The sequence below is a fragment of the Tasmannia lanceolata genome, unplaced genomic scaffold, assembly GCF_043159265.1.
Source record: "Tasmannia lanceolata isolate RefF3 unplaced genomic scaffold, GAP_Taslan_0.1 ptg000037l, whole genome shotgun sequence".
NCBI classification, from domain to species: domain Eukaryota; kingdom Viridiplantae; phylum Streptophyta; class Magnoliopsida; order Canellales; family Winteraceae; genus Tasmannia; species Tasmannia lanceolata.
The window spans coordinates 12,527,449-12,544,838 of record NW_027518714.1 but is presented as its reverse complement, the minus strand read 5'-3'; the positions used below and the strand labels follow the sequence as shown (position 1 = coordinate 12,544,838).

Genomic DNA, 17,390 nt, shown 5'->3' with positions numbered 1-17,390 from the left:
CCCTGCACCAATACTAGATGGATGTTTCTACTTTCTAGAGAGTATTTTATATGGTGTAAGAGCCCTTACAGTCCCTTATTTTGTCTACAATTACTGTACGGACCACAATATGATGATCTAAACCGTCCGTGTGATGGGGATAGGTTGGGGCTAGGATCATCCTATGGAAATGATTTTATTTAAGTTGTGTTATGTCACATGGACTAGTTGGGATCATCCAATAGTGAGGTCCCTACTGTACTTTTTGAATAATTATAACGGCTTACACCATATAAAATCTCGTAAGTTGCTATGTTATTCGGATTTTTTTTTTTACAATGAAAATCAATCTCCGTCTCCGACGAAAGGAGAGAAGGGTTGAAGTACACGCCCTTATTTATCATCGCATTTTTTGCCAAATCGAAAATTTTCCTTGTTTTTCCCAAAGAAGATTCCTTGTTTTTCCCAAAGAAGATTACAAAGGAACTGTATTAAGTGTATAAATATAAGATGGACACTAAAACAAGGGAGATGATATCCCCCCCCCTCCCCCCGCGGAGGGTGAAAATATCATCGCCCAAAAACAATTGTATCAATACATTGGAAAATAATTTTCTATGTTAACCAAGAGATTTAAGAAAGTCATAGTGCACCCATATGAGTCGGGTCGGGTTTCGGGTTTTTTTTTTTTTTTTTTAACCCGGCCCTACCCAAGATTTATCATCGCCCAAAAACAAGGGAAGTGATAAATCGACTCCCAATGTGTCTTTCTCTCTCCTCTAGGTTAGAGAGAGTAAGAGGAGAGAGATAGACACATGGGGAGTCGATTTATCCATATGGGAAGTGGATTTATCACTATCCAAAAACAATTATATCAATACATTGGAAAATAATTTTCTATGTTATCCAAGAGATTTAAAAAAATGTCATAGTACACCCATATGAGTCGAGTCGGGTTTCGAGTATTTTTTTATTTTTTATTTTTAAACCCAGCCCTACCCAAGATTTAATCGGGTTTTCCAATTTAAAACCCGACCCTACCCAAGACCCATGATTTCTACACCCGACCCATGTTATTTTCGGGTCGGATCAATGCGGGTCGGGTAAAACCCGACCCAAGTTGCGCCCCTAGTCCAAACCATCTTACGCAGTGCTCTCTCATCTTGGTTCTAGTTGGCACGCCCTTACTAGCCATTTTGAGAAAAAAATTTCTATGAAAAATTTTATTTACAGTACTCGGTAAACCCATTTCCCATGTCATGTTTTTTCAAAGTGGAAATTTTCCTTGTTTTTCAAGGAAAACAGCAAATCTCAAACCTACTAGGCCCTGGGATTTATTTTCTATCAAAATATTATTTTCCTTAATTTTTTGAAGTTTTTTGACATTTGGAGAATTTGGTAATTATGATCATGTTGCAAAAGCTCTCTTTACACGCAAAGGTCATACATATTCTTCTTTCTACATAAACTTTCATCAAAGATAGATTATCTTCCTTGTTATTGATTGGAAAAAAGGACTTCCATACTTACAGGAAAAGGTTTACAAATGGCGTCACCTCTTCCAGCCAAGGTTTCATGGCAAGTGCACTATCCAGTGCCTTTGGTGGTAACTGAAAGGAGTGTACAATGGCTTCATAATTCAATGCAACGTGGTTGAAATTGGAGTTCTAATGCAAGAATGGAGCCAAGCGTGGATCAGTTCGCTGCGGTAGACCCATCCGGGCACCTAAAGCCCTACATCCAGCACCTGCCTGCAACCAATTCCAAATGGGTTATTAGCAATTTCATTTTTGCATTCTTTTTACATTATTCTTTTAAAAAAACAATTGATAGCCAATATGGTTTCGAACTTGTGATGTCGTGATTATGATGTATAGCACCTCTTGATCGAGCTAACTTAAGACAATAGTCACAAAGATTTGTTTTGGGAATTTATCAGGAAGGGTATATCATGGGATATTGTAATTTGTTTTTATTAGTTTAGGGTTTATATCGGATAAACTGGAAAAATAAAAATATAATATTTAAGAAAAACATTAAGACACAAAATAATATCATAAATTTATCGTGATATTTTTACTCTTACAAAAATAAAATATGAAGATTTTTTTTCCTGCATGGTAGGAGATTTCATTAAGAGAAAGACCGAGATGGTCAAATACAGAAAAAGAAATAGAAAAAGGCCAAACAACAATGAAGAAAACAAAAAAGAAGAAAATTGAGGCAGCAAAAAGTCCAAAAGCTCCAAATCTTTCCAACTCCACCCCTTTCCTAGCAAGCCCATCGGCCACCCCATTAGCGGAACGACGCACATGCTTGAAAACAATTAATGAGGACCCCGCCCAATTTTGGATCTCGTCAAAGAATCTAACAAATCTCCAAGGATAAGGATGCAGGCAATTGAGCCACCAAATCACATTCAAGGAGTCCTCTTCAACCACCACTTTATCAAAGCTATTTTTACCAATCAACTTTAAGCTCTGATATACTGCCCTAACCTCCGCTTCATTAGCATCCGCTACACTAATGGGACCTGCGAATGCCTAAATCACCTCCCTACTATCATTTCTTAGAACACCCCCCACTCCTGCTGGACCAGGGTTCCCCCAACTAGATCAATCAAAATTAAATTTCTGAAATCCCAGATCTGGGGCTCCCAAACATGAACAATCTTCTGTTGCACCTTCATACTACAACACACACCCTGCCAACCATACCACAAGTCGTAGGCCGACACAATTTGAAGCTAGGAAGTGTTTTTATCCAAGAAATAATCAGTGCAACCACTTTGCAATATAGGAAATGAGATCCCTTCGAAAAACCTTTGAATATTCTAGCATTACGCTCTTTCCATAAAACCCATATGGTAGCTAAGAAAGATACATCCCATAGAATCTTCCCTTTTTTTCTTCCAAGGAACCAAAGACCAGCTAAGAAATATAATATGAAGATATTTTATGATTTTTCAGAATCTCAAGAAATATACGGGATTTTGTTGTTTTATCGAAAATCACAAAATACCACGATATTTTTTAAAATATCAAAGATAATAGTGACAATGCTAAAGACATTCATGTGTTACTGTTATATGCAAACTGGAGATGACTTAGTGATCCAGGTATATAGGCACATCCATACAGTTAGGTACATTCTTCAAAGATTTGTTATTTTGAAATTAGTTTATAGATGAAGAAAGTAGAGAAGAATGTAGATAGTTATTAAAATAAATTAATAGTATTTAGTTAGTATATAGAAGCTCCTAAAAAGGGGAAAGTAAAGCAAGCTTTTACCCTAATAGCCATCTCAAGTGTTTAAAAAAAGCAGTTTCTCTTAAACAGTGAAGTTACTCTGTTACACTGATTTTTACTGGCTAATTTGCAAGCAAATAATTTAATAATTTAAACTGGGACTAAGTCTAAGATAACTCTGACACAGCTGGATTAGCAGGTTTACATGAACATCTTGTCAAATTTAACAATTTTTCCTACTTGGTTTTCTTCTCTAAATTTACCACTTTTCGATGCAGGCACATTTATTCAGGTTTTGGGACCATGCATGAAAAAAGATCTCTTACCACTTGAGCTGCAAACGGTAACATTTTCTCTGGTGACATGCCTGCACAAATAGCTGACAAAAAAATAGAAAAGAAATAAGCATCTAGTATTATCATTACAAGATAATGACATCAATATGAAAGAATGTATCTTGTTGGTTCCTTTGCTGTTGAAGACAAATCTGGGATTTAAAGTACAAGACCTTAATCATAAATGGAAGGATGTGGTAGATGGAGGAACAAGGAGGAATAGGCATGTGCTAGTTGCTCATTTGGAAGATTTGCTGATCAGATCTATCAAACTGAACTTTGATGAGAGTTTGGTTAGCTATGTAGGTTTGAAAGGTTTGAGGGCGTTACAGAGATGACAGTGGAAAGGTTAAGTTAAGCATTCCTGAACCCATGAGGATTCTAGGCTCCAAGGACACCAAAGCTTGCATTTTATTGGAAGGGTTAAGACTCATTTGCAAAAGGTTGAACGGGAAGTTAATGGCAGAAGGGATTTCAACAAACATAATTGCTTGGAAATTAAGTAGTAATTTGGGTTATGGGGATGAGTGTTTATCATTGTTGGGATTTTAAACTTACAGGGTTAATAGATGTGTCGTTCAAGCACATTTAGTGAGGTATGTGATGTAGATGATTCATTTCTAAAGGATACAGTAGAGAGAATGATGAATTGGGGAATCTGTCCCTCTTGACTGTGTATTTTGATATGCTCATATTAGCAAAATCATTGATTATCAATCAGGATGACCAGCTAATGGATACAGACATGTCTCTCTCTCTCTCTCTCTCTCTCTCTCTCTCTCTCTCTCTATATATATATATATATATATATATATATATATATATGAGGAATAAGATTGTACGCTCGACCGTACCTAAAGTTAGGTACGGTAGAGTGCCAAATCACATGGGTCCCCCATTTTTGGTGGGCATCTAAACCATTCATTTGCAAGGCCCCATCATAGATAGGGTGCATACCAAAAATCAGCTCCATAGGATCATCCTAACCCATCCATTTGTGGAGGCCAAAATGGACAGACAGTGTTTGTCCACAAATCTGCCCATTTTGGCCTCCAGTTTTGGAGGGGTTAGGATGATTCAATGGTGCTGATTTTTGGAATGCACCCTATCTATGATGGGGCCTTGCAAATGAATGGTTTAGATGCCCACCAAAAATGGGGGACCCATGTGATTTGGCACTCTACCGTACCTAACTTTAGGTACGGTCGAGCGTACAATCCTTTTCCTCTCTCTATATATATATATATATAATACTAGTAAAAAACCCCGTGCGATGCACGGGCCGACAAAGAATTGTACAGACCACATCATAGGTTGATCCAAACCGTACATGTGATGGAACACAAAATCAATACGTTGTGCCCATAAAATCATTTTCATAGGCTGATCCTAGCTCTCCAATCTATAGAGGTTTCCATAATCTGTTGTTCCTCTTCAGGTGCCCAGAATTCGTAAATATGTAATATCCTCAAAAAATTCATAAGTAGTTTTTTTCGTTATTGTCATAGATCGATACCTCATCTTTGTAGTTTTTCCGTAATTGTCATATCCAGGTATCCGTTTCGGTACTTTTTCCGTAATTTTGCGACTTTCAAGCACTCTTTCTGTAATTTTCCTCCAAAAGTTTAGTACGTACTGATTATTATTGCCTTTGTCCACTTTTTTTATTCAAAAAGCACAAAGGAGGGGGGTAGGATTGAAATTATGTGGCTTTAATGGGTGCCTTTGTTACAAAGCATAAAGGAGGAGGTAGGATTGAAAATATGTGGGTTGAATGGGTGCCTTTGTTACAAAGCATAAAGGAGGGGGTAGGATTGAAAATATGTGGGTTGAATGGGTGCCTTTGTTAAAAAAAGTCAAAAAAGTGATGTGTAATTCTATTAGAATTTTGGGAGAAATTCAAATAATTCTTCTCTTTTCTCTTCTGCTATATAGTATATAGATATATACAGACGACACACACACACACACACAGAGATAGAGACTTTATATGGTGTGCGCGTGTAAAGTCCAATATTTTTTTCAAAAAGTATTGTGGGGCCCACTTCATAGGAGGATCCAAACCATTCATTGTGAAGGAGAGAACAGCTACCTCAGATGAATTAAATGAGTAAGACAAAAACTACTAAAAAGTGAGCCTGTGTGGCTGTTCTCCCCTGCAAAACTGAGCTGTGAAATGGCTTTCCAGGAAATTGCCTAGCAAATCCCCATGAAAATATTTTTTGACTTTTATATGTGTACATATACATGTGTGTATGTACACACACACACACACACACACACACACACACACACACACACACACACACACACCTAAACATATGAATGCATGCATAAAACAACCAAAGGGATGGGTATCCTACCATAAAGAATAGCTCCGATAAATGCATCTCCAGCACCAGTGGTGTCAATAAGCTCATCAGGCGGTATCTTCTCTGCTGTTCCCACAAGCAACATTCCACTCACTGTGCCTATTCCAGCTGCGCTCAGCTGCATCACTGACTGGAAATTAAATAGAAAAAACTCAAATTAATGTCTCCCAGAATCCCGATCCTAGGCTTCAAAATTCATCAAAATCAAATGAAAAAACAAAGAATGGAAAACAACGATCGGCGATAAGATTTGGAACTGGTCAACAAAATCACAGAATGAAAAACAATGATCGGCAATAAGATTTTGGAACTGTTCTTATAACCTGATTCCGTTTAATAGCCTATAAGATGGACTTTAAAGCTGAAGAAATGGATAAAAAATGTGTCCATGAAAAGAACACCAACTAAATCGCTACGCTGCAGTTCCAGGTTCAATCCAAATGCTGGTTAGACTACAGTTTGGGAATAGTTTCAAAACAGAAGAATCAAATTCAGTGTTTGAGTTTTCATTTTGCACAAGATTACATTAAATGGATAAGTTGTTGAACTTAAAAAATAAAAAAAGTTTCAATCTTTCATTCAGAAAAAGGAGAAATATCTATGACATTTTCTCCAATCAAATGAATAGCAAATGTTTACAAATGTTTTGCTCAAATTGGCGGTGCTGTGCTACAATCGTTAGGTCGCTTGTTTTAGCTTAAAATAGTGAATGAAAAAAGATAAATTCAGTTTTCTCAAGCACTGTAGTACCTTGGATGAAATACATGTTGGCAAGACACTGTCATGATCAACACCCTGCTTCAAAGATTCTAGCAAGTTGTCTACATCCGTTTCTTCTGACTCAGGACCTTCTGTTAGAGGTGATTTACCCGATGGTGATTAGAAGAAGTCAGAGGTGATTTAAATCAACAATCCAGAACAAAGATCATCCATTGCTCTCGATCCTTCGAATCCGAAGTCCTCAGTCTGGACTCACCATTTATGCTTCTCTCAAGCATTATGCATCCATCCTCTCCAAGGGTCACAATCACAAATTTGATATTTGGTAATCTCAGAAGCATGTTTACTAGTGCACTTGGAATGGATGAGGCTTCTGTCCATGCCTGCACCAAGAAATTTTAAAATTGTTGAATCTGGATGCGATATGAAGCAGTGTTTAAAAATGCAAATGAGGGTCAAAATGCGACCAAGAAAAATCCTTGTCTACTCAATGCGGACGCAGCCAAGAAAGCGGTTGATGTGGCTGAGTACTTGGTTGACGTGGTCATAACTCTGGAGAGTCAAAGGAGTTTTTATTTGCTCTATAAGGCAAAACACGGAACGTGGCCAAGGGAAAAGGGAGTCGCCTCGGGGGGGAGTCCAGGATGATGTGGGGGACTTTTAATTGCTAACCAATGCCACAAGAAATAATAAGAAGAAATCAATGATGACGCTGACCACCTATGTGGTGACTTCAGAAAAAAAGGAATGATATGAAACAACATCCTCCTGATGGTGAATAGTGCCATGTGAATGCATAGGAAATTGTTCAGCAATTTGAAAAGAGCAACACTCATATACTCCCACAAAATGACAATCCCTCAGTCCCTGAACTGCATAAAAGCAGAGGTTGCACAAATTTCTTGATACAGTATCTAAAATCAACATTCCTAAAGACTAACAATTAGTACTACTCAGATTTCTACAAAAGCATTAATTGATATTTTCCCAAAAGATTTCTACAAGAGTTAGATTACGTTTGGACACTTAATCAACAATTTCCATTTTAAAAGGAGATCAAGTCAAAAAAGTACGACATTTGTCAAAAATTTATGTAAGAAAAAACAATTTGCCTGAGGAAACTTTGCAGAGCATACAACATAATCTGCCAAGTTAAGAAGATCATCCAACCCCTCCCTCTTTCTTTCTGAGTCAAGTAAAATAGGTATTTTCATGCGGGCTGCCTGAAACAAAAGAATTTAAGAGTTGTTAGTAATAGCCATATGCTGAATGCCAATATGGAAAAAGCTGAAAACAATGCAGTAGAATGTATTTTAAATACATAGAGTTGGGTTGGTGCTGTAACCTAAGGGCAGCATTGTTTCACGGGAAATAAATTTCTGTTAAATAGAAAAAACTTTCCTTTCCACCAATTTATACCATAGAAAAAATGTTAGCTGGTTAGTTTGGTTGTATGCTTGAAAAATTGGAAATTATTCAAAAAGAAAATATGAATTCTGCTGTGTCTCGTCCATCTCCAACTTGAGCACTTCCCAATCGAATAGCACTCAGAGATTTTGAAACCCTCCCAATGACACGACCCCGCCTCCTGTAGAAGCAAAGCGTGGCCTCCCAATCGAATAGCACTCAGACACTTTTTGGGTAAAGGCGACACCGAGGAGTCAGAGCGTGGCCTCGACATGACTGTAAGCACTAAGCAGTGAGATGAGCAATTCTTTCTTTATATGCATTTTCACAATTTTGGCCAATACCTACTTTGGGTAATTTTGGGCCAGATCCCCCTACTTCTGAGTTCTGGCTAATTCTTGTTTTTACCATAATTTGTGAGCCATTCAACCATAGACAACTAAATTTCAAGTTATCTTTCCCACAACACATTAATTGGTAGGTTTACTTTTGATAGGTCGTTAATTGGTAGGCTTTTTTATAGGCCATTAATTGGTAGGCTGTCAAAAAGAGCTTTTGTAAGAGTAGAAGATGCTTATTTAGCGAACCAGTTAAAGAGATACAAGAGTTCAATTATAAACTTTTCTGTAGAAGCAAAGCACAGATAAGGTCAACCAATTAATGTGGTCACCCTATAATACAGAGAGAAGTTTCCATGAAAGTAAAGGTTCAAGATTGTTTTCCACGTACAAGATGCAATCATGATTTTGTGATATGTTTCACCACACCCAGATAAAAGTTTTAATTGTTTTCTTTCTTCTTCTTCTTCTTCTTCTTCTTTTAAATGGACCCACGTGGGTGGCTTTATAAAACTTTTAATTGTTCATATCATTTCATTAGATGCAATCTATCATTTTTGCATTGTTTCCAGAATCACGTACACAACCAATCCATCTGAAGCATAATGGAGAAAAATATGTTAAATAGGTTGAAAATCAGGTGGCATTTACCTCTTTTGCAATAACTAAAGCAGTCTCATGGAATCTTACATCAGAATACACAAGCTGTGCTCCATCCAAGGCAGATAACAAGCTTGGTCGGGACAGATCTTCTGGCACCATGGTAGGGTTTCCAGGGGTGTGGATACAAGTACGAGTTTTCCTGGAAATATGACCCAAAATCAATCTACCAAGATTGGTACTTTTAGATAAAATAATGGAACATGGCTAGCAAAACGTGAACTGCTTTGTCCAAGGATGAGTTCCTAAACGTTAAAACCAACAAGGAAGTTCAGTTTCATGTTACCATATCATATGCAAGGTTTTAAATGTCGGTTTCGGTATGCATGTTGGACACCATAGAAATGGAGACATGTCGATTTCAGTCATAGATTTCAGCGAAAAAATCTAATAAAATCGCAAAAGCTTATAAAGATGCATGCAAATGATGGAAATTGGAGATGAAACTTTGAGGTATGCTAGAATAAGCATAAACACACTTAGAAACAATCACATAAGTAAGAAAACCATCCATAATGATTTAAAAAGATAATAAAACATAATTCAATGGATTGTTGCAAATTTCTGGAACATTCTAAATAAACACAAAATGTATAAAACACATACGAATTACATCTAGTCTAAACTGAAAATGTATACAACCACATATACGAATGTTTCAAATAAACACAAAATGTAGGAAAAAAGGTCACTCCATTCATTGCTTTCATAAATAAAGTCCAATATAATGGAGTACAATATGATGATTTAAATTTATAAGATTTTCTAAAAATAAATAAATAAAATGATTATAAAAAAATCTGATACCTTTAATTGGTAGATTGAGCAGGAATAACTCGCATATTAAAAAAATACAAGCTAACATGCATATGATAAGTTTTTTCTCGAAAATATACTTTTTCTATACAAGAACTTTTTAATAAAAATAAACAAAATAATGAAGTTTCGAAATGAAAAAAAGTCCTCAATCGGTATTCAGTAGATCGGAGCTAAATAACTCACATATAATAAAATTAGAAGCTAATATGCATATATGACTAGTGTTTATTAAAAAAATACCTTTTTCCCAATGTTCAAAACCATAATTCCATAAAAAATAAATATCCATGCATTTGCACCATAATTGAAATGAGCAAAACATATAAAATAAGCACTTACTAAGAAAAAGTGAAAACCTAATCATCCCTATGCATTTTAGTCAAAATTTTGACATGTCAAAGTTTTCTAATTTACAAAATAAAGTGGTAGTGTTTAGGTCGACATGACCGAAATGTTACCAAAATCATGGCTTTAAATTTCCCCGAAACGATTGAAATGTTTCCATTTCCATCTTCACCTAAACGAAATCTTAATGAATTCCTTCAAAGTCAATATTTAAATTGAAATTCCCGAAATTCGACCGAAATGGTCGGAACAACAAAATCAATGGACAGAAGTTATGATTTGCATTTCATTTCATTTCATTAATGTAGAGAATGATATTCGGTAGGCAACATCATTGAACTGCGCAAAAAAGTAACCGTATCTTATGCATGGGATGTCAGATCAACAAGGGACCAATAATACCTCGTAACTCTATGTGGTATAGACATAGAGTTGGGGTCTTTGGAGGGGAGACTGGTCATTGTACTTTGCTATACTTCATTACATTGTACTTCATTGACTTTACAATTCCAGACATGTGTGACGACGCATGTCACTAGGTGTTCGACGTGATTAAGCCATTATTAATGCCTTTCTTGCTCATGTGATGATTTCTAAGTATGTATTCGTGCTTATTCTAGCATTTCAAAAGTTTCATCCTTAAATTTCATCATCTGCATTTGTTTTCACATACGTGTCCGTGATTTTACAAGATTTACAAGGAAACTTCCACCAAAACTGAAATGTTTCTGTTTCCGTGATGATCGAAACCGAAACCGAAATTTAAAACCTTGACCGAAATCTATAAATGTTGACCAAAAGATTTTGTTTCTGGTGGGGATGGAAACAAAAACGTGCCGGCCATTTCATGCTGGTTTCAGTTTAGAACCACATTCATAAGTTATAAATAGATCAATTACAAACGACATAAATGCATATTTTTGTGAAAAAAAATGAGGCGGAATGATTAGTCATGGGTTTGTGAAAAAAATGATTAGTCATGGGAGCCATCAATTTGGAATGCATGATTACACAATTTTATAACTACAATCCAAAATCGTCAATGTTAAACTAGTGGCTAAAGGCAACAGGGCATGTCAAACACCAGTTATAAGATAGTCAAACTATAATTATATAGGTTTAATGTTGAAGTCATGCTATTTAAAGGAAGCCGGCGAAGTCGGCAGAGGTAGAGCATTGTCTTCAATTATGAGAAGTTGCATGAAAAGCAAGGTGGCACATAGATCAAACATGAGGTCTCTCTAATATCATTTTTTCCACATGATTTGGCATGGGAGGGAAACCAAGGAAAAGAAATATTGATGGCAGTCAGTGTTTCGCTAGAATAAGACTATTAAATAACCCCTTGAATAGACATATGAAGCATCTTATCGTTTATTTAAACATATAAAGTATCCTATAAGCATGTGTCGATATCACTCGTAACAAACTGACCAAACTATGGAAAGGGACCTCCAAGCTGGAAAAAAATCAAGATCTCCCAAGACCCAAGCAACGAAAGCATTACAAAGCCCTATATAAGTAACATTTGAGATAGATGAAAAAAAAAACATGACATTGGAAGTGAGAGGATACCCGAAAACTTAGACACAATAACTTGAAAAAGATTCAGTCCGCATAAGATGATGACTGTTAGGATGGAGAAATCAGAAGGGAATCGCGGACAATTTCAAGAAGACCACTGCGAGAAACTAACCTTACTTCTCTGATAGTACGAGTGCTTTCCAAAATGGGATGATTTAACTTGAAAGAAGTCATTATTCATCCATACAAAGATAGAGAAGTCCTAGGCTGAAAAAAAAAAGATTCAAAAGATTAAGGGCCTCTTTAGATACCCCTAAAAATTATTTTCAAAAAAATATTCAAAAAATTATCCCATTTGTAATTAAGATCAACCCTAAAATAATCTTATTTGTAAATAGGAACTTAATAGGCAATTTCACAGAAAGACATTTCGCAGCTGGCTTTTGTACATCAGCCACGCATATTGATTTTTTGGTAGATTTTTTTTTTTTTTTTTTGAAAGGTGCATTCCTCCACTGAAACCGACCCCTTCGCACCGTGTCACTTTTTGGTAGATTTTGTCTTATTCATTTACTTTATCTGAGGTGGCTGTTTTCACATGCAGAAACCAGTCGCGAAATGGCTTTCCACAAAATTGCCTAGCAAATCCCTCAAATAAGGAATGACTTCGGTGGTATCCAAGGAGGCCCTAAATTGCTCATAGGCCCTATTTGCAAATAATTTTATATGAAAATAAGGGTCCTAAATAATTTGATACCCAAGTTAGTTAACAGCTTCCAAAGTGGCTTTAATATCCCATTTGCAGATAAGAATAACTTAAAATAATCTTATTTGCAAATAAGGAATGACTTTGGTGAATTGGTGGTATCCAAATAGGCCCTAAATTGCTGATAGGCATAGTGTATGTAAGATAGACTATTTTACATTAGATAATGAAATGTACATTCAAATGCATGATTTATAAGTATCAGAGATTTGTATATTATAAGAAACTTCATGAATAATAATAATACCATCACATAAATCAAAATAGTGCTAAGTTAATGAGTGCCAACCCAAATAATCGCATTTGATAGTTCTAAATAGCCAAAATGTTTTCGGAACTAAAGGATGCATCAGAAAAAAGATCCTCACGTTTGGTCATCAACAATGATATAGGTAAATGGTGAATTTCCCTCCTTCGAGACCTGAAAGTAAGATGGACTGCATCAATTAAAGACATTTGTATAAGATAAAATGGAAATGCTACCTCTCACAGCAAAGAGCTCTTCAGATAAACTGATAAAAGGCTTTAACACATGTCAAGATGAATGACAGATATCAAAGGGCACAACAATCATCTCATACAAATGTATCAACGTTTTAATACTAGGAAAGGCATGGTTTACATTTCTCTTGGCTGCAAACTAAACAGAATTAACAGCAAAGTAATCAAATACTACATGGAGAAAAACTAGGCATTCAAAAGATAGTGTTCCGATAAATACACTGGATCAAAAAGAAAAAAAACAGTATGTCAAAAACTTACCACAATATGAGAAGTATCCACACCATCAGCTTCTAGTTCTGCTAGCAAACTTCTCCCCAGAGCATCATCAGCAACCTGGTATTAAATTCCATGTTAGGGCCTCCAAAGAAGCACTATTTATAGTTCTATCCCAATTTATATCAATTCAGAAAAACAAAGAGTTGTATTGAAAAAAAAAAGTTATACTGAAAAAAGAAAAGGTGGGACTAAAATACAAAACCTTAGAAATCAGCCTCGATGTCAGACCTAAACGAGCAGCGCAAGTTAGAGCATTACCTGCATTTCCACCTCCTTGGACCTGATCACAAAGTCATGTATCAAAACAATAATCAAGTATTAAACAATAAGGTAAAAAACAGAAAAAAGGATAATGATGGTCAATAAAGTAATTCACTCTAACTGTCAATGATGACTATGATGATGAAAATGATGGTGACACATGACAACTGATAATACTTTTTTTTTGGAACAGCTGACAACTGACAATACTAAGAAAAATCAGAAGTTGAAAGCCACTTTGAGACAGCAAACCAGTGATAACACTAAGAATTGAAAGAATAAAATATGCAGAAAAGTAAGAGATGTGTATTGATAAGAAAACTCATGTCGGCGGCCATCTTGAAGGGGTAAACATCCTAATCCTTGATTTCAAAAGTCATAACCCCACGATTTCTTTCTCCAGAATATATCTTCCCTTATGCATAATGTACGTTTTAACTAAGCAACACTATAGAATCTATTGTAGACACCCAATACATATGATTTAACAAAACTTTTTTTTTTTTGAATGGTACGATTTAACAAAACTTCTTTAGAGAACCCTAGCCTATGATATTCTAGATCAATTAAATGTACATACTCCTATTCTAAAAGAAAAATCCCACCGATACTCCTTTATATTCGCTGCATTTCAACCCTATCAAATCAACCTTGCCTCAAAGAATGAAATCTAGGGATTTCCCTCTCAAAATCAGCATTGTCCTCTAGGTTGAAATCTACAAATTTCTCCTCAATGCTGCTCATAAATTCGATTATGGGATCTTTAGAACTTGTGTTACCATGTTGCACAAGAACCTTGGGTACGACACAATTATTTTCAACATGTAGATGCCTTAAAAGGGTTGATAAACCCAAGTCTATCTTCTGCAAGTTGGGCATAATCAACATCTATACTCGGCTTGAGGGGGAGTGTTGATATATTTCACATTATATGAGGACCATCTCATATGTGATATGTCATCATTCCCATGAATAGTGACACATGACTACTGAGGCAAAATATGGAACCCTATTTGTAATGTTTGCCCACATATATAACAAAGACAAGGAATCGTAGGGTTTTTACTTTGAAACCCACGAACCCCTTTCCTTTCCTCTCTTCTCCTCCTTTCCTTCTCTCTTCATCCCTCCTGTCTTGATACATTTACAGGGCTAAAATCAAGAAAGGAGACACCTTGAAGAGAGACACATTCATGTTCATGTTCCTCCTCTTACTGCTCCTGATTCCTCTACTAGCGTTATATCAAAGGAGTTGAGGGATAAGAAGTTAAGTGTATTCCAGGAGATAGAAAACCAAATTGGTTTGATTGAGAACTAATGCAACCTTGTGCACAAAGCCTTGACAAATTCTAGAAATGTGGTGCTCTTTGACCTTTTTGTACCATTGGTAGCTGTTGAATAAATACACATGTGTAAGGGCATATTAGTCATATATAACATGATATATATATATATATATATATATATATATATATATGAGATAAGTGTTCCTACACGGCCGTGTAGATAAGCTTATCTACTCCTCCCTTTAAAAAGTACAGTGGGCCCACACATTGTGGATGATCCAAAGCATTCATTTGATAGGTCTTATCATAGATAGGGTGTGCCCAAAAAATCAGCACCAAAGGGTCATCCTAGCCCTTCGTTTTGTTGGGCCTTGTAGAAACAGAATGGACGCACTGTGTAAGATGCGTAAGGTGCGTCCATTCTGTTTCTACAAGGCCCAACAAAACGAAGGGCTAGGATGACCCTTTGGTGCTGATTTTTTGGGCACACCCTATCTATGATAAGACCTATCAAATGAATGCTTTGGATCATCCACAATGAGTGGGCCCACTGTACTTTTTAAGGGAGGAGTAGATAAGCTTATCTACACGGCCGTGTAGGAACACTTATCTCTATATATATATATATATATTAGTCGTGCGTGAGGGAGAGAACTAATTTTTCTCTCCCACACGCACACTTACTCTCTTTCGACTGTTTCTCTCTCTCACCCTCTTTCTCTTCTGCATCTCTCTCCCTTCCCACCAAAGTTAATATACCATGTAACTTTACAGTAGCAATCCACAGCCTCATGTTATAGATTGAAGGAGATGAAATAGATCTTTTGCTCCTCAAGAATTTGGTTGGAAGATTCAGAAATCTATACCCATTTCAAGAGGGCAATCCTCCTTTCCCTTAATTTCAAAATCCACGCCCCACCTCAACTTCCCTTTCTCCAGAAGTCTATACCCATTTCAAGAGGGCAATCCTCCTTTCCCTTAATTTCAAAATCCACGCCCCACCTCAACTTCCCTTTCTCCAGAAGTCTATACCCATTTCAAGAGGGCAATCCTCCTTTCCCTTAATTTCAAAATCCACACCCCACCTCAACTTCCCTTTCTCCAGAAGTCTATACCCATTTCAAGAGGGCAATCCTCCTTTCCCTTAATTTCAAAATCCACACCCCACCTAAAGTTCCCTTTCTCTTTATACATACCTTTCATTTTTTTCTCACAATGAATGCTCTATCTATATAAACACTACCAAATCTACTCTAGATTTACCAAAACTACTTAATAGAGAAAACCCTAACTAAAAATATAAAGAATTTTATTCTGCAAGAATAAGATAAGAAAATCCAATCTACAAATTTACATTATCGTGAGCCCATGGCGTACGTTAGTCAAATCCCATTTACTTACCATCAAATTGGTGCTTCGGATCTTAGCATCCGGTTTCGGAAATGCAGACACCGTAGCCAAGTAATCCAGCCCCAGCCCGCCACATCCTAACTGCTAACATTTAACAAAAAAAAATCATTAAAAATTGTATGCGCAAGGTAACAAAATCCCCCGGCGCAAGTTAGAGAAAGCCGTAAATGGGAAAAAAAGAAGAGAAATGAAACGTACGACGACTCGATTCTCCGGCAGAGGAGGTAAGACTCCGGCAGCCGACGATGAAGAGGCCGACGGCAACATCTCCGGCCTGAAATTTCGGAAGAGAGAAAAAAAAAATGCCCAAAATAGTTGTGGCCTGTGGGCAAGATGTATTATTCCTTTTATCCAATGCCCTGAGAAATAGAGATATACACCTCTGTATGGTGTAAATATTTGTAGAATTAAAAGATGGGGATTTTCGATGGGAATAGTGAAGTTGGAAGTGAAGGAGAGTGTTCAGTGTCGTTGAGTTCGTGGCCCAAAATTTTCTCCGTACGATGGGATGATCCTAACCCATCAATTTGTGGAGTCGTAGATGTAGGAAAAAATAGGCTGCTGATATTGGCACTACGTTGTTTGGATAATTTGATAATTGCACTAAATCACCTTGTCCTTTTGTTTTTGGATTGGCTTTTGAGAATGTCTTGGGAATTGTAATAACTTTTGACAGCTGGTTAAATAATAAAAGACAACATGAGGTAGGTCAATTATCAAAACATGGCAGTGCTAATATCACTTCCCAATAATATAGTGGGGCCATCTTATTTGAATGATGTAAACCATTCATTTGTTGGTCCCACGAACTTATTTGAATTGTCTAAACCATTCAATTCATTTGTTGGTTATCACTATAGATAAGTTGTGCCCAAAAATCTTCTCCACTGTATATAGGTCATGTAGATAATCACTACCATTCATCTTGTGAGCTATCAAGAGACCTTCCAACTTGTAAGGTTGCCATAACTGAAATCCCATCTGCTCGATTGTGTCTCCGTTTGGTTGCTGGGTTTTTTTCTTTTCCTGGGATCTATGTGGGTAAAGGTAAGAGACAAAAGAAGGGACAAGCATTAATTAGAGAAAGATATTATGACGAGTGGAGAGAGAGGGTAGAGAGAGAAAGAGAGACCAACATTT

General features: G+C 36.5%; 1 protein-coding gene across 4 annotated transcripts; it reads right to left on the bottom strand.

Annotated features, from left to right (window-relative positions):
* Positions 1–1,373: 1,373 nt before the first annotated feature.
* Positions 1,374–16,694, bottom strand: LOC143860558 (pfkB-like carbohydrate kinase family protein). Of its 4 annotated transcripts, none has more exons than XM_077371251.1 (12): positions 16,449–16,694; positions 16,242–16,331; positions 13,496–13,573; positions 13,276–13,350; positions 12,882–12,934; positions 9,090–9,201; positions 7,791–7,877; positions 6,911–7,037; positions 6,685–6,785; positions 5,926–6,064; positions 3,554–3,606; positions 1,374–1,730 (listed from the first exon to the last, which is right to left on the bottom strand). In XM_077371251.1, the coding sequence occupies exons 1-12, from the start codon at positions 16,515–16,517 to the stop codon at positions 1,647–1,649; spliced, it is 1,068 nt and encodes a 355-aa protein (XP_077227366.1). In that variant the 5' UTR covers positions 16,518–16,694; the 3' UTR covers positions 1,374–1,646. The 4 variants fall into 4 exon arrangements, with proteins under 4 accessions (XP_077227366.1, XP_077227364.1, XP_077227365.1 ...); XM_077371249.1 differs by having other exon boundaries at positions 9,051–9,201; positions 16,449–16,688; XM_077371250.1 differs by having other exon boundaries at positions 7,767–7,877; positions 16,449–16,686.
* Positions 16,695–17,390: the final 696 nt, after the last annotated feature.